Source organism: Tachysurus fulvidraco, chromosome 13 (assembly GCF_022655615.1).
Source record: "Tachysurus fulvidraco isolate hzauxx_2018 chromosome 13, HZAU_PFXX_2.0, whole genome shotgun sequence".
NCBI lineage: Eukaryota > Metazoa > Chordata > Actinopteri > Siluriformes > Bagridae > Tachysurus > Tachysurus fulvidraco.
Window position 1 is genome coordinate 18,718,127 of NC_062530.1, and position 24,980 is coordinate 18,743,106.

A 24,980-nucleotide genomic window follows, 5' to 3' on the forward strand; every position below is an offset into this window, starting at 1 on the left:
CATACATACATACATACATACATACATACATACATACATACATACATACATACATACAATACATACATTACATACATACATACATACATACATACATACATACATACATACATACATACATACATTACATACATACATACATACATACATACATACATACATACATACATACAATACATACATTACATACATACATACATACATACATACATACATACATACATACATACATACATACATACATACATACATACATACATACAATTAATACAATACAATTAATGAATTGTAATGAAGACTTTGTCATGCCACATACTATGAATGTAGTTATGAAGATCATGGCTACTCATGAGCATGATGTTAATAAATATTTTTTTTAATTAATACATTGTAGAGAAAGATACAACCACAGAGTTTATTGTTACACTTCTCAAGAGATCATTGTCTTTTCTAACTGTCTGAACTCCCCAACTCTATCTGTATCTCTCTGACTTTCTCTCTTAATATATTCAAACATTAACAGGAATATGCTTTTAATGCTTAGTCTGTCCCTCACTCTCAGTTTCTGTTCCACTCCCAGTCTCTCTCTCACTTTCTGTCTCTCCCCTTTTCTCTCTCTCACTGTGTCTGTCTGTCTGCCCCATACTTTCTGTCTGCCCCATCTCTGTCTTCCACACTCACTCTTATACTGTTTGTCTGTCTGTTTATCCCATACTTTCTTTGTCTGTCTGTGTGTCTGCCACATGCTCTCTCTCTCTCTCTCTCTCTCTCTCTCTCTCTCTCTCTCTCTCTCTCTCTCTCTCTCTCTCTCTCTCTCTCTGACTCTTTAAGATGACACATCATCTGTAAACTGTTCCCTATTCACCTCAGAAGAAGAAGGAGAAATAATCTGATTATGTGAATAGGGCAAGGATGGAGGGGGGGAGGGGATTATTGAGCTTGATCTAAAATTGTTGACGATGCGACTAATAAGATAGTAACAAGACAGATGCAGGAAGTTGTACAAGCCCACAAATCATACTTAGTAACATAGTGTGCGGTTTTAAACCAAACCAGTTCGGTGCTACTGTAAGGACACTATACGATTTTCTACATCCTGTAGTAGGACGTGCACTTTCTGATGTAGCCTTTTGTGTGTGTGCTAGACCCGTAAAGACCACGCCCACCATGTAGCACACAAGTGAAGACCACGCCCACAACGTAGACTCACAAATGAAGACCACGCCCACTGTGTAATCATACAAGTAAAGGCCACGCCTTCTATGTAGCTCACGAGTGTAGATCACGCCCACTATGTCGCTCGTAATGGAAGACCACGCCCACAGTTTACATAATCCTGCCCCCCGCCCTAAATATGCATTTACATTCTATGAGCTTTTTACTACTCAACTGTTTCAGGGCGCGCAGGAGGACACACCTAAAAAACAGAGAAGTCCCCTACAGAAACAAACCAATACGTCTTGTGCGGCTTCTTCTGCCGCCCAGCTGGAGCTCCTTCGACAGAAAAGTGTGTTTTAAAGTAAAATTCTACTATATTAAGGTACGTGTCTTAAAGGTATCACCAGCACGCGCATCTATTATGTTGTTGTGTGGCGCGCGCGGTTGTTGTTGTGGTTTGTCCTGGGATTAAAGCACCTAATTTCAAAATATCACGCTGAAACTTTCTGCTCTGACAACGACAGACAACAATTTCATAACGGGTTATTTAGGTTGTACGCGGAACAATGGTTATTCGATAATAACTCTAAACTGTATGTGCGCGTGCGTTTTTTGCCAGGTAGTGATTAATAGCCTTAGCTTTTGTTAGTAAACTGAAGCTGTTCCCTTGATCTAGACCTCTGTGTGTCGTTTAAAGCTTTGCATTAGTCAGATCACTGTTTTGCATTTCAAAACTGATAAAGCATTAATAAGATACTCTGGCTTGTCAGGTTTCTGTGTTGCCTCACTCTGTGTATACAGTTTATCAGGTATACAAGTGGACCTGTAATTAATAAATGAGAAGCACAGCGTATAGTAAAGACAGATGTGTATACTAAATTACATGCTTGTTTAGTTTTAGCTCAGAAGAACCAGAGAAAGAGGGAGGGAGCAGTAGATATATTGAATCAAACCACATGTCATGTACTCTGCAGTGTCTGACAGTGTGTGTGTTTGTGTGTGTTTGTGTGTGTGTGTGTGTGTGTGTGTCAGATTTTCCATTTGTTCACAGTTTGACTGTTTTTAAGCACTTTTTATTCTCTGGTACACATCAGATTATAAGGTTCCTTTCCTAGTGCACTGTGTTGTGAAATGAGTCCTGAACAATTTACACTGCTAAGTTGTTCCATTCTTACACCCTTGCTGTGGATCAGTCAGTGATCAATATTTAAAGAAGTGACTTCCTCGGTTTATTGGGGACATGGAGGGCTGGGAGGAGTAGATCCTGACCACATGTGTTTGCTATTTGGAGAGTATTTCGTCAAATGCCTTACATCTGTTTTGTGCTCTTTTGAACTAGTTTCCCTCCAACCCCCTTCAGCTTACTTTCTGTAGTCTTTTCTTTCTTCCTCTGTTTCTTCCCCGTTTTATTTCTGTCTCTGTGCAACCCATGCGGACAATAGAAATTATGTGAAAGTAGAAAGTAAGAAAGTTCTGATGCCTTTTTATTTCCTGTGCACTAATATCAGGAATGGTTAGAGGAACGAACAGTCATGTCTGTACAATCTCAAGTGTACAATCACGGCACTGATCTGGCATCATTTATACAAATATCTTAACAGTTACACAGTGATTTACTTAAATACATCCTGTTTAAGTCATATGAATTAGTTGCATTCTTACAGCTTCATGTTTCCCTAGTTGATGTTTTTTGGCGGTTCTCACTGTCAGGTTCTGTTTCTCCAAGTTGAACAGTTTTCCCCAAAAACACCCTGTTTATCTAAGCTAAAATTACGCCTAGATGTGAATGTGTGTGTGCACGTACGCATGGAGCCGTCTGAAGGTGGGTGTCCGGCGGGTGTCCCGTTCTGTGTGTATTCTCACTTCACACCCAGTGTTCCCATTTACAGGCTCTGAATCCACTACAAACCCCATCAGGGTTAATCGGTTACCGAAGAAAGATGAACGAATTAAATAGAAAAACAGTTCGGACTTCTTCGGACTGTCCTGTTTGATGATTCTCGCAGTTTGTGAAATGACACACTGACTACTCAGAAACCTGTTATGACTAAGCAAACTGTCAGTAATTAAGCTAGCTCTGTAAGCCACCATCATCCTCATGGGCAAAGTCTAGAGAGAATGATAGTGCTTCATGTTGCTGGTACTCTTCGGTGCAGTGTCTCTGATAACTGGGATCCCTGCTTTATTCTCACATGGATCTCCAACACAAACCTTCCCATGAGTCAGCAGTCTACTACACGCCACACTGCATTCTGTCCATACTGTGCATTGGTGTCTCGAGTGCAGACCTGATTCAATTTCTTTATTAGATTTCTATACTAAGTACACCCAAATGTTGGGAAGTTGTTTGTTCTCATCATCATTAAAGAGAACAAACAACTTCCTAGAATATATTGACTGTATTTATGCATAGAAACTATTCATTTCACTCATATTTGGGGGTGTGTGCTCATGTGTGCTCGTGTGTGTGCTTGTGCTTGTGTGTTTTTATTGTCTTCATTTGATGCCCTTGAATCTTGAATTTTGGCTAAAGAAATAACCCAATAACCCCAAGCTTTAAAAAATAATTGTTGGAGCACAAAATCAGTGTTTGGCATTGGCTATTTTTGTCTCCTTATATAAACCCTGTGGAGGACAGACCACATATTCAAATCTAATATATATAGGAGTGTGAAATGTTCAGCATGGGGGGAGTGGCGTAAGAACGGAAACTTTCATCTGTTATTGTCTGCTGTTCGTGGATCCTTCACAAAGAGTGCCAACGATTTTTTTGGAAATGAACATGGAAACATGTGCATTAGTCTTGATCTGCTTTTCACAGCGCAGGTGTCACGAGCGCTTTCCTCTGTAGCCGAGTTCAGCTTTGATACTGAAACTGTTTCCTGCTTCCTCTGCTGGTTCTGAGTGTTAATTCGGTCCTCATTGTTCTTGCTCATCTTTCTCACTGTTTCTGAGAAAGAAGCTTTGCTGAGTAAAATCTGTCTGCTGGAGTTTCACACTTTTTTTTAAAGGCAGTCAGTATCTCTGATGATCTCTGTCCTGTATTTCGCAACTGGAAAGCCTGAGGTGCTTGTTTACGTGCTTTGATTCTGGTTGCCATGGATTTCTGCAGTGACATCATCATCGAGGGACTGAATTTTGACACGTGGTGGAGTTGTTTTGTTCCACGCTTGGCGCTGTGCTACGAGTGGACGATTGCATTAGAAAGCAGACTGCGTAAATGGGGTTATAAATTCCCCGTTCAGAACAATGATACTGTAGAAGTACAATAGGACTCGCTTCAGCATTTATTATTAATGTGCTCGTTCTAATCCGATTGAATGTGAAAGTTTGTGCACCCCTGCCCAAACGATATATTGTGTTGCATAAAATGATGATTTTGATCACTTGATATATTGTGTACTTAAATAATAGAAAAACAAAATGTTAATTGTGACGTTTGCAAAAGTGCGGACACCCGTCCGATTGTAAAATGTCAGAATTGGTTTGATTTGTTAGGCTGTAATTGACTCATTTAGGACTCATTAGCCAGGTCAAGGATTGTCAACTCCAGTGCATTAGGAAACCTCGGACTCTTCGACTCTTTACATGTTCATTCACCACTGAGCAAACAATAAAAGAATCAACTCTGGGTTGGATCTAATCACACCGCTCACACCGTTATACACTTGTGACACACTTTAACACATAAAACATGTTAATTTTGCTTTCATGCCAGTGTTTATGTGATGAAATCAGTTAACAGCTGGCTATATTTTAACTTGTATAACCTCTGAGTAACCTCTAGAATTTTTGAATGCAATATTGAGTAGTTATTGTCATTTTCATTCAAAGCATACCTTTTGTTTTTGTTCTGCCCCAAACAAAGAAGCTCAGGCTCATGCCCACTAACCCACAGCTGTGAGGGATCGGAGGCAGAGAGAAACATGGAGGAGGGGGAGGAGGAGCTCATGCGCGGTCTGTATCACGACGGGACGGATGTTTAATATAGACTAATACAGGATGATGCAAGAGTTTCTTTATCTGTATCGTATAAAAAGAGACACAGTGAATTCCTGTTCAACAAAAATATCAGCGCTTCACAGCTAGATAAAATAGAAGTGAAGTGAACACCAAGATGTTATGGTTGTAGTTATGGAGTGGTTTATGTAATGTTAGGGATCATTAAGCTTTTGAGCCATTAGACATCTCCTGTGTGTGTATATGTTGTTGTAATGTGGTGTGTGCGTGCGTGTGTGTGCATGGGGGGGATCCACAGTGTAATCGATCCACCTTGAGATTTGTGGCACGCATTGATTTTTTAATTTTTTTGTTTATTTTTTTGTTTGTTTGTTTGTTTGTTTATTCTTTCATTTATCCCATAGCTTTGAGATGAGCATCAATATTACTACTGTTTTTCTTTTTTTCCTTTTAAGCAGAAAGTACTGTTGGAGTTTATTGTCTAGGCCTAAAAATAAGTACATGCTGGAATTCTTATTCCAGACACAAAATGACTAGTGAAGCATCTATAACTGTAGCGGTGTAGGTGTTTATGCTTCTGATGCTGTTCTCCGTTTATTCTAAAATTCTAGTGTTACATTTTAAGATGTGTATAAAAAAAACAGTCCATTTAAATACTGTGTGTGTGTGTGTGAGAGAGAGAGAGAGAGAGAGAGAGAGAGAGAGAGAGAGAGACAGACAGATGATGCGTCACCTGCCTGTGATGAGGGACAAAGCCAGATCAGCAGTCTGATGGCTTAGTCACACAATGTCTGGATAATAAGAGCAGTTGTTTAGTATATGAGTGGGTGAGATTGTGGACATGCGCACACCCGTATGGACGTGTGTTTTCAGGGTCTCCGCTAATCCTTCTTAGAGAACCAATGAAAGGCCATACCAGTTATCTGTCAACACAGACACAACAGACAATCTCAGATCCTCTCCTCTTATTAAACCATGACATCGACAGCATCACTAAAATGAACAAATGTAAATAAATCTGTTGTTCTCCCTTTCCATCCATATCATGGGCGTCTTATCAGTTTCTCAAAATTCTAACAATGATCACGTGTCAAACCAACAACGTAGAACATCATTCATTTAGGTATTTTTTTATATTTAAAGAGGAAGGTGGCAACATTTCAGTAAAGAACAAAACATGACCGGGTGAGAGGCGATAAGAAAATAATCAATGACCATGTGGCATAACGCAGCACAAAGCTGATGGTTTTCCTATACCAGGATGACCTGAAGCTTTTTATTCCCCTTATACAACAACAACTTGCCAAAAATGACACGTTGTACTTTTATCTTCATTTATACTCACACTATATGTTATACTATACTGTACTATACTATACTATGCTATACTATACTATACTATATAACAATATAACAATCCTCGCCGGCTGTTTATTTTCAGTGGTGTCTCCCTTTCTATTGAACCTAATGAGACAAAAACATACAGCATGTTATCAGCATTCCTGAAAGCCCTTCACACTGCACACAGTCAGAAAACATACACTTACAGCTTTAACTCAAAGTGATATTTGGTTATTTTGAAGATATGTGAGTTTGGTCCTCAACGATCAGCATTACAAATGTTTGACGTCCTAAAAACACTTTTTCTCTTGCATTTACGACACTTACTGCATTTAGCAGATTTTCCTTAACCTTATCTGGACTTGAATTTTATCTCATTTATAAAACAGAGAGTTAGGGGCCTTGCTCAGGGGCCCAGCAGTGGCAGCTTGGTGGACCTGAGATTCAAACTCACTACCTTCCAATTGGTAGTCCAACACTTTAAGCACTAAGCTACAACATCCATCTTTCTCCTGTCATCCCTCTTTTCTCTCTCTCTCACTCATACACACACACACACTACACACACACACACACACACAACACTCATATGTGACATAACAGGTGCCTGTCACAGCTGAGAAGAATCTATAGGTCCGCTATACTGCAGTCTTTGTTCACCAGCAAACAGCTGTTGCAGTGGATACACACACACACACACACTCTTGCACACACCTGACCCTTTTTAAACAGTTGCTATATTCACTGACCTCATGGTTAATAGTGATATAGTGCTTTGAACACATGGGACAGGACACATGGATATACCATACCAGATATACCATACAAATGTCCACACAGTATTTGAAGAGTTGCATTTATTTATTCACAAGCAGTGACGCAGTAGTGTGTGCGTGTGTCTTTGTCTGTATTTGCACACTTACGGCTGGACCTCTTAGTGCAGCAGCACAATAAAAGACCTCTGCAGGTTCATCACATTCCAGCACTGTGACGTAAATCGTGTGGTCATCAGTCTATTCACTCTATTCACTCGCTGCTGTGCCAGCAGACCACAAACACACGCACACACAAACACACACATAATGGAGTAGTTAGCCTGTGGGGTCACAGTGTGTTATTTTCCAAAAGATACACATACACCTACAGTACATGGATATTTTTACTAATTCCTAATTAAACTGAGTTTAAAGAACTTTTTCGATCATGCCATTATATTTAGAACCTCTGCAGGTGTCTGGATCGCCTTGTGTAAAACAACATGTATCCGCTGTACAGCAGATTATATAAGTTACCTGTATCTTTTTATCTGTACATTAAGGTCCATAGAAAGGGTGTGATGATGTGAAGCTGCTTGGCTGATGTCCATTGTTAAGTGTTATAGAACTAAAAGGAAATTGAAATGAATATGAGCAAAGTTTCTTATCAAAACTCTAAGCTTAAGCTTCTTGGGTTAAGAGTCCAAAAACAATTTTTATGCAAAGATTAGGTTAATACAAGGTTGTGCAGTACAGCTTGCTAAATGTGTCAATTAATGCGTCGAAATGACTTTCGTTTATGTGATTTTTATCTTATAGATATTGTGAACTCTGTAAACCCACACACGTTAAAAGTCGAATATAATAGAATAATAAGAAGAATATAAATCTGAAGGGTTTTGGGGCTTATTGAGTAAAGACAAACGCAGGTCCGAATGCAAGACCAGTCATCACCATGCAACACACCGAGAGTTTATACAGAGCCTTTACACATGCTAAAAAGGCTTAGTTGTGAACATGAGTGTGAACATTTATAGACAGCCTGTTATGTCGAGCCTTTAGCCTGTGAGAATAGATGTGCGTGGGCCAAAATGTATGTCTGTGTGACAGTTCCATCCACACTGGGTGAGGTGATCCTTACTTACACTGGACAAGACAGGACAGGTTTTATCTTTCTGTCCTGGCTACCATTTCTATCATTCCTTAAAGGTCCTGTCTAATGCTAGGCATCTGCTTAGTTTACACTACATAAACAGGCCCCGGAGATACGTTTCAACATTTGGTTTCCTCACTCTTGGATCCATGGATCTTTGTGTGATCCGTTGAGACGCCACGTCTCCATAGAGTTGCAGGTTCTAACATGTATTTTTTTGTAAGGAGTGACTCGGTTCCACGGTAGCAGCTCATGCTACGTGCCAAAACACACCTCGTTTACTATGTAGTGCACTGCTAACTGTAAAGTGCACTCTTTAATGTATAGTGCACATGTTTGAGAGTCCGCGATTTTTATAATCGTGTACAAATGCAAAGAATTGTGATATCTCCGAGGTGAATAAAAGGATGTGTACCTTCTCTTCTCTACACTTTGGTGTTTGTAGGAAATTCAAGACCCTTTTGGACTTGATCTTATACAACAAGGTTAAAGAAAGAATGATTTGGACATCATGAGAACCTTTGCACAGACTAACTGGTGTGGTGTGTATATATATCTATATATCAGTGTTTAGCTTTTCACGACAGTGTTTCTTAATATATTTGGTTTACCAAAGTCAGTTTGTCAGATGGGTTTTATAACACAACAGATGTTTTCGGAAACTTGAATTATGGGTGTGTTTATGCTTACGATTGTTTAGGCAACAGTGTATGTGAGTGTGTGGGTGGTAGAGGGAGTCGTTTTAACAACTTATTTAAAGCAAGGAAATACAAGACTTTGGGACACACTGATGTGATTCGGACCAGATGTCCTGAAGTCCAGAACAATTACAATGATTAGCTTATTTCTATGTATGTATGTAGTTTTTATATATGTAGTATCTATTTATCTACCTGTCTGTATCTATACCTGTCTATCAGTCTTTTACAGCTAACTCTTAGAAGGTGCTGATACTGGAGACTCCTTATATGTGTTAAATAAACATCTTGTATAAATGTCATTTATATGAGTGTCCTTGTGTTAATTGCCACTGTTGGCCCTTAAGCAAGGCCCTTATCCTTGTGTCTGCTACTACTGTATAGCCGACCCTTTGCTCAGACCCCGACTTGCTAAGAAAATGAGATACGTAAAGAAAAGAACTTCACAGATCTTTAAAGTAAAGGTGACCAATAAGGGTTTTGTTCTTCAACAGAAGATCATCTCCGGCTTACATCCAGCATACTGTGTGTCACGTGCTTAAAAAATAGTCATAATCTTATAAAAAGGTCACCACTATGTTTTTTCCTCCGTATGTCAGTAAGCATAAGCCGTATTTCAGCATGACAAGCCTCATTTCCGAGCGAAGCATCACATGCAAACACACATTACAATAGCTATGCGGAAGCTTAAACACGTTTAGAGAAAGTGTCTTAAATGCTATTGTTATACATACAGTAACACATTTAGGCTCATTATTTTGTTTGCATCTTCTAATGCAACGCACCTAACAGACAAATGATCAACGAGAAGCTCTTTTCACTTCTCCTTCAGCGAATTACTGTGATAAACTGTGTATAGGCTGATACGCTAAATATTATATCAGTGTCTACTTTTAGATTTCACACAAATACAACCCAGCCACATCTTCTCCTGATACACACTCACCAGTGGTCCTTGCGTTTGACCTCGTTCTTTAAGGTGGTTTGGATTTTTACTTTCGGCATGTCAGCGTGAACTTTGTCACAGCGCCAAGAGATACAGAAACACATACATTAGCTGATTCTCAAGTCTGAATGACTTTCAGTGTAGCAGAGCTGACATGGCGTTTATCAGGTTTTTGACGCGGCGTCAGGGCAGCATTTTGGCCCAAATGATTTTGCAGTATGATTTAGTTTATTTTGCAAAAGCTTTTTGAAGTTCACTACTCAAGCTGACCTGCTTCAAAATCTCGCTCACTCGAACACAATAGAGTTCCTTTGTTGTGTATCAGAAAGTGTGTGTGTGTGTGTGTGTGTGTGTGTGTGTGTGTGTGTGTGTGTGATTGTTCTGAAACCTCTTTTGTCTGTAAACAAATGAACTTGCTTTGAATATGAGCGCATACTTAGTTTGCCGTAACACATTTCCTGATATCTGTCAGGACAGTTATGGCTGTGTAAATAATATCATTTAAAAGGTAGCAGTATGGCAGCTATTCAAATTCAAATGCAAATCGGAAAATACTCAGTCAAATGTTTTGAATGCATGGAGGACTTTAAAAAAAAAAAAACACCCAAAAAACCATGCTTGACATTTTTTCTTTGCTTTTTACATGTAAATGAGATGCATCTGTCAGGCAGACAATGTGGCAGGACTGCTTGGTGGCTTGGAGGAAATGACAATTTTTTGGTTTAACCTTTAACCCATTTTGTATCTCAGATGCCTGCCCTCACATGCCTGTGAAAAATAACCTGAATTAAAAAAGAGAGGAGGCACGGTGGCTTAGTGGTTAGCGCGTTCGCCTCACACCTCCAGGGTTGGGGGGTTCGATTCCCGCCTCCACCGTGTGTGTGTGTGTGTGTGTGTGTGTGTGTGTGTGTGTGTGTGTGTGTGTGTGTGTGTGTGTGTGTGTGTGTGTGTGTGTGTGTGTGTGTGTGTGTGTGTGTGTGTGTGTTTCCTCCCCCGGTCCAAAGACATGCATGGTAGGTTGATTGGCATCTCTGGTGTGTGTGTGAATGAGAGTGTGTGTGCCCTGCGATGGGTTGGCACTCCGTCAAGGGTGTATCCAGCCTCGATGCCCGATGACGCCTGAGATAGGCACAGGCTCCCCGTGACCCGAGAAGTTCGGATAAAGCGGTAGAAAATGATTGAATGAAAAAAGAGAAACTTGCTTCTAATGATCACATGTTCCAAATATTGTGCCTTACTGTACAATGCTTTATTCACGACCAAGCTGAGAGATCTTGCATTACATTGAGAGCAATTCTGCTAAGCCGTGCACAGGCTTGTAAAAAGGTAGTCATACTGTATGCGGGTCCTGAGTCATGCAACAGAGAAGATTTCAACATATTGTCAGGAAACCATGTGATCGATGATCTTGATACGCAGCCTTCATCTGAGAGAGAGAGAGAGAGAGAGCAAACTTTGAACAAAGTAAAAATTTGTACCGTCTCAGAGATACCCTCAGAAACCGCACAAGCAGCATGTGTGCAAAGTGCCAGCAGATGGACTCACACGAGCACATGTTGGGTGCGCTTTGTGTACAGATATCTGCTTTCACAGCTTTTTGTCATTATAGACACGCAGTGTCTGATGAATTTGACAGCAGGGGATGCAAAATAGGCCACAACACTTGTTCAAAGTTAACACACGTTGAAACAATTTGCAAATACAAGTTTAAATTAGCAATTTTTTTTGTATTTGTATTTGAATAAAGTCTAAAATTAGCCGCTATACTGTAGTGCTTGAAAAAGTGCCGTATCTCGCTCGTTCTCGCTCTCGCCTCCTGTTTAATGGCTACAGCCTTTTCCGTGGGAAATTTTTGACTTTGTGGACTGTTAAATCATTAAAAAAAAAGTAAAGCGGACAGATGTGCTTCGCATCCAAATGCAGATTTTTTCCCAGGCAAAACTTGCGTCTTTTACAGCCCCTCGATGACAAGGTTTCAGTTCACTTGCAATTCATATCAGCAATCCAAAGCAGATTTGTAGACAGCCAGTCGGAGGCTTGTTGAAGGTCAGCAGGGTATTTGCAGAATGGCTGAAGATGATGACTAGAGAAAGAAAAAGAAAAAAACAAGAATGAGAAGAGAAATGTGTGAAAGTACAGGACAATATGGAGTAGGGATTCCAGTCAGAGCAGGAAGGGAAGATGGGAAGATGGAGGTGAAATGCGGGGCAGGTGTGGGTGTAAGGTTCCGGCAGTATGGCTCGAGGTGTGATTGATAGTGTGGAATAAAAATGTCTGTTGCCTGATATAATACAATTAAGTATGAAGAAGAAACTGGTGTCCACGTTTTAAATGACGACCGAGAGCAATAGCAGCATGTCGCCAGTTAAAGAGGGTTTGAAGGAGGGTAATGGCGGAAATTTGGCCTCCCACTGAGTCTAAGCATGCTCAACAAGAAAGGCAGAGGGTCAGATGGTGTAATAGACTGCCAGATGCTCCCTTCCTCCCTTCATTGCTCTGTCCCTTTCTGTCCCACTGAGAACCTCAGAGCAGTTGGACAAAGACAGACCATCCTCTCCACTCTGTCTGACACTTTCATTTTTTAATCCTCACTGCTGAAACGGATCTGAGCCACTCTAACTCATACGACTCATTCTGCTGGTTTCTCACGGTGACATGTGATCATTAACATTAGTGCATGGACATGGAGAAACTGTAGCTGATGAATGGTCCCGTTTACTGTCTTCTGGCTATTGATATTCTGTCATTAAATCCAAAAATACTGGAGACACAAGTACGCAAGCTGGCGGTCATCATGTTTTACGTGAAGCCCGTGTGACTGTGACTTGGACTCGATGTTAAGCGTTTCATTTATGTTTCATTTACCCCGTCGCTGGTTAAGAACAAGAACTCATATGTTGGTGGAGAAATGTGAAGTGTTTCAGATGAATGGTGTTAAACCAGTCTGTTTCATTCTGCCTCTGAGGTGGGAGATTTAGCACAATCCACAGCATCAGTGTCATTCAGATTTTGGTCAGGAAATGTTAAATTGAACTTACATGCACACACATACACAGGCAAACTTAGTCTATTGTAAACGAGAACCCTGGCGGGCTGTTAAGCAGAGGTGTGGTTGTGACAGATCTGACGTTGCAAGCTTGTAAAATCTTTTAAAAAAAAATGTAAAAAGTCAATAAACGCACTTATCACAGATTAACGTGTTTATCTCATATTTGTGCAAATTCTGCTACGGATGAAAAAGTGGTTCTGCCCGAATAACTTTAATTCAAATTTGTTTGATTTGCATAGCACAGCACCAGTGTGTGTGTGTGTGTGTGTGTGTGTGTGTGTGTGTGTGTGTGTGTGTGTGTGTGTGTGTGTGTGTGTGTGTGTGTGTGTGTGTGTGTGTGTGTGTGTGTGTGTGTGTGTGTGTGTGTGTGTGTGTGTGTGTGTGTAAAAAAAGTTTTTCAAATTCAGATTTTTTTGTCACATACATAAAACCTACACAGTATGACATGTAGTGAAATGTGTTTTACGACTGATCCTTATTAAAGTTAAGTATAAGTTAAGTAGGCACTGAGAAACAGATGCATCCTCGACACCTTCAGACTAACTTACTTAATGACTATGTAGACTGTTTAACGGGCATTTTCTTTACACACACTCACACACACCCTTCATCTTCAAAGGGCTCATGTCTGTAATCACGGAGGACAGGGTTCCACAGAGCGGAAGTTGCATTGTGCTGTAGACCAGTGATGGTTTTCGCTACTACCGATCAGCAACTTCCATTTTTCATGTTTAACCCAAAAGCAACCTAGCTGCTGTACTCTGAAGACATCAGTAGGGTTGCCATATCACTACTGGTTGCCATAGTAATAACATTTATCAGCGGGTAACGCTACTAGCATCACACTTGACAACAAGGAAATCTTTTCTTCCTGCTAAAATGAAACTTTGAAGAGAGTTTTGGCGTTTGTATACAAAATCCACCAGCGTGTCTATGCATAATATCCTACGAGATGAAGGGGAAGCAGCGCATGCTCTTTGCCATGGATCACGTGCGCTCTACTGTCTTCACTCCCATTGGTAGTCGCTGTACTCCATATAGGTCGCTCCATATCTGTATGAAGTTGAACTTTTCTCAACTCAGTTGCACCACTGGACATGACCACATCTATCCTAACAGTTGAAGGCGAATATTTTTCGGTTCCTTTGTCACTGCGAGTCGCTGTATGGTAGTGAAGGTAATGTGTGTGAGAGAGAGAAGCTATATGGTATTGATCTGTTGATGTGAAGACTTCTTCATCTTCATCTTCTTTTTCTTCAATCAACAATCCAAAGAAGGAAGTAGTTCAGCCTTACCAGATAGCTTTAGCATATTTTTCGCATATATAAGTATTATTATTATTTTTTTTTTTGTACTGGTATTTTTTTTAATGATTAAATCATTGACTTGAATTTTGAGAGTTGGGGCTCATGTAATGCATTAGCAATGGAAGTTGCAGTTGTTTTACACCTTGTATTTATTCCAGGTTTGTGAAAATGGAGTAATTTCATATTAAAAGCATTAAATCTAATGTGTTTTGGGATATTTTGGGATAGTTCCACCATTTCTACACATACAGGATTGTTAGACAGGTTTCGTTGTCTGTTTGCGCCCTCTAATGGCTATAGCACATTATATTTAATCTCCGAGCAATAATAATAGCGTGTATATGAGAACCACAAAATAGGCTGAACTTGAACTTGAAAAATGTAATACCAGTAAAACCTCAGGATTTTGAGGCATGGACCGAGCAGGAAGTATTGAAATCAACCCTTCTATATAACTGCAACCAGTAAATCAGTTTATGTTTCTTAGACTCCTATGCAAATTGTGCCACGGTCATTCTATTACTGTGGCCCTGCTTCTGTGTTTTAATATCTAGTCTGTAACAGCAACATTTAACCAGAGCTTCACTTTAGTCCTGGCCTCCATCTGTACTGATCCAAAAGTTTTCATGGGTCCTAACATCCACACCAACACCCCTGATCCCAGCTCATCATTTACTTGACATGAGTCCAAATTAAAAACATTCTAGCTATAGTTTTATTCTGGAAGAGTTTTTTTTTTTTTGCAAGACAAAATAGTAGAAGACCTTATTTATACTGGAGTCATTTCCTAATATGATTAGTAGCAGATCAAAAATAATCCCGGGACTGTTTTACAGAGATCTATTCATGCACGTCACAGTAGGACACTTTGATTAAGGCTTTGTCTTTGCTGCCAGATTGGGCATCACCTGTTTGGTTACATTTTTATACTAGGACACATATCTAATAAATAAAATTGTGCATTGCAAAATGAAGACCTCACCTCGTTGAATTAATATTCATATGTAAATGAGCAAAGCTTTCATTTTATAATAAACACCATAAACTCCGTATCAAAATACATTGGAAACTGACTGGATTGAAAGTTGTGCAATCTGGCAACCCTGAATGTGCCCACACCTACAGGATCGCAAATTCTCAACCAGGGTTGGGATGATAATAAAACACTCACAAGTGCAATACTTCACTCCAGTGCAACATCGAGTGTGAGCCGCTGTGTTTTGCTTTGCTTTTTTATTTTTTCTTTAACATCTAAACTCCTGTCGATCTGCTTCTTTTTACTCTGGACATTTGCTCGTGATTATTTCGACATGAACACCATGTTCAGGTACACCGAGTTCCCACTCCTGCCAGGTGAGATTTCCAGGACAGTTTCATGCTAGGGTTAATGGAATTTAATAGAACTAAGCTATTATAGTGTGGAGCATAAAATATCCTGTGGATAATCCCTAGGAACATTTTTTTTTTTTTTTTTTTTTTTTTAGCTATTCATATTCATTTTCTATAGTGTCAAATCATGTCAAACTGTACTTCTGATATTCGATGGGTTGGTACCATCAGGGCTATTTTAAGGGGTATCATTACTGTGTGTGTTTTATCCGAGAAAGTGAAAATGGTCCATTTAAGTATAACTGAATGTACATAATGAACTCTGATGTGTATGTTCATGTTTTTAGTTCGAACACGTGCAGGTGAACAATACTGTTATTTACCTTTTATATCTGAAGGTGTGGTAGATTGTAACTGCTCTGATAACTAAAAGTCATATAGATATGACGGCTGAGTAAACAGGATGCTTTATCCTGTTCCCATTTTGTTTTTAAGGCAGTACCATTCAAAGGGGAATTCTGCATAATCTGTTTAATTGCTCTCTCCCCGAACCTTATTCAATCCTATAACAATATATTACTGGCACAGAAGGAAGCCTGAAGAGCCTACACTGCTATTTAACATATACTTTGTGCATGTTTTTCTAGAGGTCTATTGTTTTCAGCATTACTGGGATTAGTGTACCAGACTGGATTTGTCTGCTCCTATTTTTTTTATTATTATTATTATTGAATTTATTATTTTTTAACATAATTATTCAGCCCAAATACCTGAGGTTATTATAGCTGTTCTTTTTCAGCTTACAGTGGCTTGTAACTGAAGTGGTAACATTTTAAAGGATGCTGTTGGTTAAAAAACAAAAGGATGCTCCTGGGCTTCACTTTATTGTGACCAGATCTGAGACATTTCTATTTCTCTCTGTCTTTCTTTTAGATTTGGACCAGTCAGAATTGCCAGTAAGGTTGTTGCCCCGTGTGCGGACCATCATGGCCGAGCCGGACTACATGGATGGAGACTGCGATGAGCTCATTCAGCCCAAAAAACTCATCAATCCAGTAAAAACCTCCAGGAACCACCAAGATCTCCATCGAGAACTCCTTATGAATCAGAAGAGGTGAACCTACTTTCCTTTCCTTTCCCTGTATCCCTCTGTTTTATTACTTTCACTGAAACCTACATTTTACCTTCTCAGAGGTTAAGTAAGGAGTCCGACATGACACGGCCAGGGTCATGCTGTTATAGGAAAACAACCCGTGAATAATCAGAGCTCATACTTTTTATACCACAGTCATTTGACAATTATTACACTTTTAATTTATGAGTTAATAACCTCTTATATCTATTTATAGTCGTGTGTGATGATGTTGAACGTCCACAATACAACCTAGTTCCTGCTATGACTTCCAATATAGCTATAAACAGATATAAACAGTTATTTTGTCAACAGTCCCTTTTTTTGTCTGTGTAGCAGTATTGGAAATAAGGCAAAGCACATAGCATGGAGCACATAACATAAAGCACAAAGGCTTTCCCCTGGTGGAAAGCTGACTGATCAAGTCAAGTCAAGAAGCTTTTATTGTCATTTCAACCATATATAGCTGTTGCAGTACACAGTGAAATGAGACAAGGTTTCTCCAGGATCATGGTGCTGCATAAAACAAAGACCGAGCTAAGGACATGTAAGTAGTCTTAGCTACATAATGTGCAACTGTGCAACCTGGTGTAAACAGTGCAGGATAAGATAAACAAGACAGTGCAGGACAAAAGACAGTGCAGACATAAAGTTACAAGACAATACAAAAAGTACAAAAACTGCAATACACAAAAGACAATAAACAGTAACAGAAACAGCGCAGACCGACCGGTGTATATACTGTATGTTAATACTGAATGTTCAAACAATATTTTGTGCAGTAACATTAGAATGAACACAGTTTCTTAGCAGCAGGTCCTTTGGATAATATATAGAGTTGTGCAAAAAACAGCAAATGACTGAAATATTGTACAGTATGTGTAAAAACAGCTGAAATGTTGGACAGTATGTGTAAAAACAGCTGAAATGTTGGACAGTATGTGTAAAAACAGCTGAAATGTTGGACAGTATGTGTAAAAACAGCTGAAATATTGTACAGTATGTGTAAAAACAGCTGAAATGTTGTACAGTGTGCAAAAACAGCAGAAAAGTGTGCAAAACAGCGTGTAAACAGTTTGATGTGTCAGTATGTGTGTTTTGTGAGGGTCTATGCAGTCCATACAGATGATATGTGTGTATGTTGTGCTCAGTATAGTACAGTTCAGTTATTGAGAAGGATGTGATGTGAGGTGATGGATAAACATTAACATTTATGTAAGGAGTCTTTGGTTTCAAGAAACAAATATCTTCTCAAAGAAGACTTCCTTGTATGATAACAGCTCATTCTTTGCAGGTTATAAATTGTGTAGTCTGTACATCATGTTCGTCTCGACAAACAATTGAGCATATTATTAACAGAATGAACACATACATATAAACCTGCGAACCATGACCGAGCTTCAGTAACTTGTGCAGTAAGTAAATCAACGCCTCTTTCCCAGATTCAAGAATTCAACAGCATTGTGTTATAATGTAGTGTGAGATCCAGACGCATGAATCAGGCTTCAACTTTTATCTAGCTGAATGGGTCTGTACAGTCCGTAGAGGAGAAAAACAATCTTAAATTGTTAAAGCAGCCAATTTCTGATGTAAAACATTTTCCTGGCAGGTCATTTTGTACTGTGCTGCCTGTCTCCAAGTAGACAGGAATGAGGGAAAAATGCTAAGAAGAAGCCAGTCATGTCTGTCTCAGTCTCACCTTCGATGGTTACACACCCTTGTGCACATTATACAACTTGTAGCTTTCAGCAAAATCACAAGGTTGAAGGTACACAACCACACCAAGTTAGTTACCTGGATACTTAGGTAATTAAATATCTCTGAAATTGTTCTCTTGCACTCATGAGTGGTTAAGGATTGTTATTAAATACGTCACGTTTAGTACAAATCAAACCATTTTAACCTTCGTTATTGCTGCTGATTAGTAGAAATGATAACTGGTAGAAATGCAGTGTATTGGTTTGAGGTGTGTGTGTGTGTGTGTGTGTGTGTGTGTGTGTGTGTGTGTGTGTGTGTGTGTGTGTGTGTGTGTGTGAGAGAGAGAGATTTGCGCTGTTTGGATGGGCTTAGATTCATCGGTGATTCGTGACAATCGTAGGGATGAGCAGCCACAAGCAGTTACATAATCAGGAGTACAGCATCATCCCTCATGTCACACTTGTTTTCCTGCCCTCCTTCTTCCTTTCCGATCATCTCTCACACTATCCCACGTTCTCCTTCATCTTCCTCCTTCGTCTTCATCACTTAGAAGTGTTTGTATGCATACTTAAGATTAAAGTGGTCATAGAACTAATTGTGTCTGCAGGCAAAGCAGGATGTGAAGAGCAGAGCGTGATGGAGGCAGACTACAATGTCATGGATTACATAACCGTGAACTGGAGGAGTTTATGTAATAAATTTGGATTTCAGTTTGTCTCAGATGTGCATGGAAAGTGTAGTGGAGTCTGTCTGAGAGAGCAGTCTGTGCTGCTGTATGAATCAGCAGCCAGTTAAACCCAGGAAATGCTTTAACTTCTCTCATACATCTGTCTTAGTGGCATGACTGAAGCTAGTCATTGTGAGATATCAGTGGTAAGTAGGGATTATGGATGTCAATAACAGTATATATAATATATATAAATACATCTAGGTGATACTTGGGTTCTGGAGATGAAGTGCGGGTGTATGTGTGTGTGTGTGTTGTTTGTGCTTAATAAATTATATTTTTATTCCCTTTCTATTTATTATCACGACCAGCCATCACTACTAATACTGATATAATGATGTCTGAAATGTAGCATGTGCCAGGAACTGAACATTTCTCTACAGGGGTTGGCAATAACAATAGTTTATCATATGGTGCAAAAGTCATTTGGATATTACATCACAAGAAAATATAATCAGTAACCACAGATGGGACTTTACAGCTTAGGTTATTGCTGCATTGTTGTAATGGGCGTGATGGGTCATTCTAATGTTCATTTAATATAGTTAAGTAGTTACTGTTACTTTATTTCATCGGGCTTTGCCAAATTACTCACCAATCACATAAGGGGTTTTTCAGTTAATTCAGTTCATTTTGGATGGAAAAGGCAGAACTGTTTGATTCATTCCGGTTTGTACTGGGTGTCAAGCATGATGACTCCCTGTCATACAGTACATCTCGCTTCTCTCATGCTTCTCATTCCCTGATCTTTTTCACATCCTGCTATTTTCTTTCTTCCTTTCCTTTTCTTTCCGGATGTTGTGGATTTGATTCAGTAAGACCATTCTTGTGCACAATGGCTTTTAAATGACTTGCCAATTTGCTAAGAATTTCATACTCTATTCTAAGATTTTTAACCTCAATTTAGTCTAAAATGTTCATTTCACCCTCTTTGACTATTAGCAAGTTCTTCCTGTTGTGCAAGCAGAAGGCTTGAGGGTGAGAGTCAACACACAATCTCTTCCTCTGAGTCATTTTCAGATCTGCCACCAGATCTTTTCAAACTGTTTCTCTTGCAAGTCAAGGCAGCTTAGCACACACCGAATGCCCTTTTGCATATGCATGAGCACACAGACACCTACGACTGGCTGTCTCTCTCCCAGAGAACAGGGCTAATCATGCATGGCCATGGATGGCTGAGGCATCATCAAGATTTGACCTGCTCGTGGTATAGGGTTCAGTTTTCGGTTGACTTCCTGGTGCACAGCTTCAATGCTGAACAAAATTGAGACATTTCTACACAGTATTCCTTTTCATCAGTATATGTGAGGCAGACATTATAAAGCCTCACGTTATGTTACTTTTCCTAATACAGGGACAGGATTTAACCTGATGACAAATGGACAATTACTTTGCTAAAAGCACGTCTTCTTATTTTGCTGTTTGTGTGTAATAGGGGTCTGGCTCCACAGAATAAGCCTGAACTCCAAAAGGTGATGGAGAAGAGGAAGAGAGATCAAGTGCTGAAGGCTCAGCTGGCAGAGCAAGAAGCTCATAAGAAGCACAGTGACCTGGAGATTGAGCTCATGAAGAGACAGCAGAAACTTGAACAGGTACACAAAGGATGCTAAAACTTTATATGGATTGTACAGATCATTTGACTGATGCAGCAGAGGTTCCGGAACCATCAGTGTGTAAGAATTCACAGACCATGCTGATATGCTGGTGTAGGCAGGAAAATCCTTTCAGATTAGACCACTCAAATCTCAATACAGATACAAACATTTGGAGAAATAAACAAATACAGATAGATTAGCAATGCATTACACACACACACACACATACACAAACACACACACACACACACACCAAAATAGCAAAAGATAAAATAAAGCATTTGCATAAGTGCAGACTATAATCCTTTCTGCCTCTTTGTCTCTAGTTGGAGCTGGAGCAACAGAAGATGGATGAGGAGCAGGAGAACACGCCAGAATTTGTCAAAATGAAAAGCAATCTAAGAAGAACCAAGCAGGAGGCGGAGGAGCAGGAGCGAACCACTTAGACACATCTGGATGGATTTGGAAGAGGTCCATGGCACATGATGGCATGGCAACTGGACTGCAGTTTATGGGGATTTCCAGGTTTTCCTGCTCCCTGTTTTCCTGTGAAAAAAGTGACCATGTTTGGTTCCTATTGCCTGCTTGCACACACGACCAGTATTCACTTGAACCTCTTTACGCTGAACCCTTGCAACAAACGTGGAGGTTGAAAGAAAAAACACACGAGATCCCAGACAAGCCGACGCAGCCTCGTCTTCACCAGCTGCCGGAGTTTGGTGAACTTGTATGGCAAGATGAACAGAACCTACACAGAGTCTTTCCATTTGTTTCTCTTTACTTTCTCTTACTTACTCTTTTTTTTTCTTTTGAAAAACTAAAACCACTCAAAACATTTTTTAAGTATTTTTTTAACTCCACATGGTTGAAATGGGACACTGGATGGACTCTTGTAAGCCAAAATAATAATTGGTTTCTGTTTAGTTTTGTCTTGGGATTAAGAGGGTCTTCTAAGGACTTTCTGGTTGATGATCAAAACAAAAATGAAAAAAAATAAATAAATCACATAATTTCAATTTTGAATTCTTCTCAGTACAACTTTCAAAGATTTGTTGTGTGATGTACAGAGCTTGCTTGCCGTTTTGTTATTTTCCATATTTGTGCGCTCATCTCTTTTAAGCAATAGTAGATCTAGGTTCATGTGTTTCAGGGTTGTTGTTTTTTTACATAAACTATTTGTTCGGTATGTTTATAGAGTGATGTGTTAAAGCACTCTATATATTTTCCACAACTGAATGGCAGTTATTTGAGTGAGAGAAGCTCTAGAAACAATGCCTTTGTTTGTTAGTTCAGTGTTGATGATTGAGAATTTATGTAGATTTGAGCCAATAATGAACCGGTAATGCTGTCTTTAAATGTTAACCCTCTTTTAATAAATATTATTTTGTCATGTTATTTTGTTTTTTATTTCTTACATAAATACAAATAAGGCGAAATGTGTGATTGATATCAAAAGCTAAGCAAGATGGCAAAGTTAGATATGAGACTTTAGTGAGGTAAAAAAAAAAAAACAAGATTAGAGTATTGTGAACCTCCAGCACTTCGATCCTGAAACCCTTAGTACTGGTTGATTTCAGTATATTTTTACTAATGAGTTGTAAAATATACTGAAATCAACCAGTACATACATTTTATATATATATATATATATATATATATATATATATATATATATATATATATATATATATATATATGAAGGAGATGAAGTGTTGGCTTTGAGAGGTAATGTGTGTATGTATGTGTGTGTATATATGTGTATGTATATATATATATATATATACATACATAAATATAAATACATACATAAATACATATACATTAATACATACATACATACATACATATAACAAGTATATGTACCCAGGGGACACATCAAAACACGGAGAACATGCAAACTCCACACACACAGTACGAAGGAGGGAGTCAAACCCTTAACCCCAGGGGGCTGAGGCAAATGTGATAACCATTGATCTATTTACACAAGTGTGTATTTACACTTTATTCTATTCTGTTTCTATTTCATTACTTTCAGCTGGTCAAAATGTATATGATGGTTTTTATACAAAGTACAGTTTGGTATCTAACTTCAACAACCAAGATATTAATATGAAGTACATGCACTGTATGAATTCCCAGGGGGTGTTGAACCTTTGTTGGTTTATTTCAATAAATACAAGACCAGCCAATTCTCTATATTGCTCTTCACTGCACTCCAGATCAGTGAAGATGGTGTGCACCAGGTCTTCAGAAAGAACAAAAGAAGAACAGCACCAAGCCCAGACAGTGTGACACCAGCCTGTCTGAAAGCCTGTGCTGACCAGCTGGCCTCCATTTTCACACAGATCTTCAACAGATCACTGGAGCTGTGTGAAGTCCCTGTCTGCTTCAAATGCTTAACATCATCCCCATCCCAAAGAAACCCAAGATAACAGGACTTAAAGACTACAGACCTGTGGCGCTGACGTCTGTCATGAAGTCGTTCTGGCTTATCTGGAAGACTTCACTGGACCATTAATGGACCCCCTGTGGTTTGAGTACTGAACAAACAGGTCCATGGATGATGCAGTAAACTAGGGACTGTATTATCCTGTATCATGCAACACCTGGATAAATCAGGAACTTATCTGAGGATCCTGTTTGCAGACTTCCGTTCGGCCTTTAACACTATCATCTCAACACTCCTTCAGACCAAACTAACCCAGCTCTCTGTTCTTAGCTCTATCTGTCAGTGGATCACCAGGTTTCTGACAGATAGGCAGCAGCTAGAGAGACTGGGGAAATTCATGTCAAACAGCCGCTCCACCAACACTGGTGCCCCTCAAGGTTGTGTTCTCTCACCACTGTGCTTCTCCCTATACACGAACGACTGCACCTCTAAAGTCCCCTCTGTCAAGCTCATGAAATTTGCTGACAACACTACAGTCATTGGTCTCATCAAGGACGGAGATGAGTCTGCCTTCAGACAGGAGGTTAAAGAGCTGGCTGTCTGGTTCACATTTCAGTTGATTGCTGTTTTTCACAATACTTTACAATATCTCATGTAACTGCTGCTATAATACTAATTTGTTCATTCCAGTATTTCTGCACATGCAATATTGAATTAACATACAGTATTTACACTGTTTTTGTGTATTGTCTTTTGTGTAAAGTCTTGTATTTTTTGTTTGCACTGTCTTTTGTCCTGCACTGTTAACACCAGGTTGCACAGAGGTACTTTATGTGGATAGGACTGGCTTACTGTTCCTTAGCTCTGTCTATGTTTTATGCAACACCAGGGTCCTGGAGAAACGTTGTCTAATTTCACTGTGTACTGCAACAGATATATATATATGGTTAAAATGACAATAAAAGCTTCTTGACTTGACTTGGCAATCACCATCATGGACAGCACTGTGGCTGCAGTTTTACTCAGCCGTCATCGAGTCTCTTCTGTGCACATCAATAACTGTTTGGCTCAGCTACAGAAGCCTACAGAGAACAGTTCAGACTGCTGAAAGGATTATTGGTGTTTCCCTGCCCACCCTTCAAGAACTGTATATGAAAATCACTCTGGATCCCTCACATCCAAGTCATCAGCTTTTTACTACAGAGCCCCAAATACCAGCACAAGCTCAGTTTCTTCCCCCAGGCAAACCACCTCATGAACAGTTAAATGTTCCCCCAATAAAGCAATAACAATATGCAATAATCTTACATTTATTTTTTACCACATCCATCCTAGTGCATCCTTGCATCTCAATCTAATCTATTCTATTCCATTCTATCATCTATAGCACAAATGTTCAAACAATGTGTTTATTTTTCTTTCCTTTTTTTTGGTCTATTTGTATTTACATATGTGTGAGATTTTGTGTGCTTATTTTTTATTTTAAATTATGTGGAACGTACATCATACAAGTCCGTGTGAATGAACTGTTAGGATTTTGATAATACCATTTATTATACAGTTAGATCTGATCCATTAATTAGACTGAGTGCTCATATTTAGTATAACCACACAGGAATGTAAAAATTAAAATATAAAATAAGCACATAAAATCTCACACAGACAATAAAAATAGATGAGAATAAAAAAGTGTGTGTGTGTGTGTGTGTGTGTGTGTGTGTGTGTGTGTGTGTGTGTGTGTGT

General features: G+C 39.3%; 1 protein-coding gene across 4 annotated transcripts; it reads left to right on the plus strand.

Annotated features, from left to right (window-relative positions):
* Window positions 1-1,361: 1,361 nt before the first annotated feature.
* On the plus strand, window positions 1,362-22,243 carry fam107b (family with sequence similarity 107 member B). Of its 4 annotated transcripts, none has more exons than XM_047822424.1 (5): window positions 1,362-1,540; window positions 5,027-5,115; window positions 16,630-16,810; window positions 20,689-20,845; window positions 21,175-22,243. In XM_047822424.1, the coding sequence occupies exons 2-5, from the start codon at window positions 5,085-5,087 to the stop codon at window positions 21,292-21,294; spliced, it is 489 nt and encodes a 162-aa protein (XP_047678380.1). In that variant the 5' UTR covers window positions 1,362-1,540; window positions 5,027-5,084; the 3' UTR covers window positions 21,295-22,243. The 4 variants fall into 4 exon arrangements, with proteins under 4 accessions (XP_047678380.1, XP_047678381.1, XP_047678383.1 ...); XM_047822425.1 differs by having other exon boundaries at window positions 5,030-5,115; XM_047822427.1 differs by lacking the exon at window positions 5,027-5,115 and having other exon boundaries at window positions 1,363-1,540.
* Window positions 22,244-24,980: the final 2,737 nt, after the last annotated feature.

Coding starts and splice junctions, on each gene's coding strand:
- fam107b (XM_027161604.2), top strand. CDS start 15,678: ATGAACACCATGTTCAGGTACACCGAGTTCCCACTCCTGCCAG. Junction 15,721..16,629: donor CGAGTTCCCACTCCTGCCAG/GTGAGATTTCCA, acceptor TCTTTCTTTTAG/ATTTGGACCAGTCAGAATTG. Junction 20,846..21,174: donor GACAGCAGAAACTTGAACAG/GTACACAAAGGA, acceptor CTTTGTCTCTAG/TTGGAGCTGGAGCAACAGAA.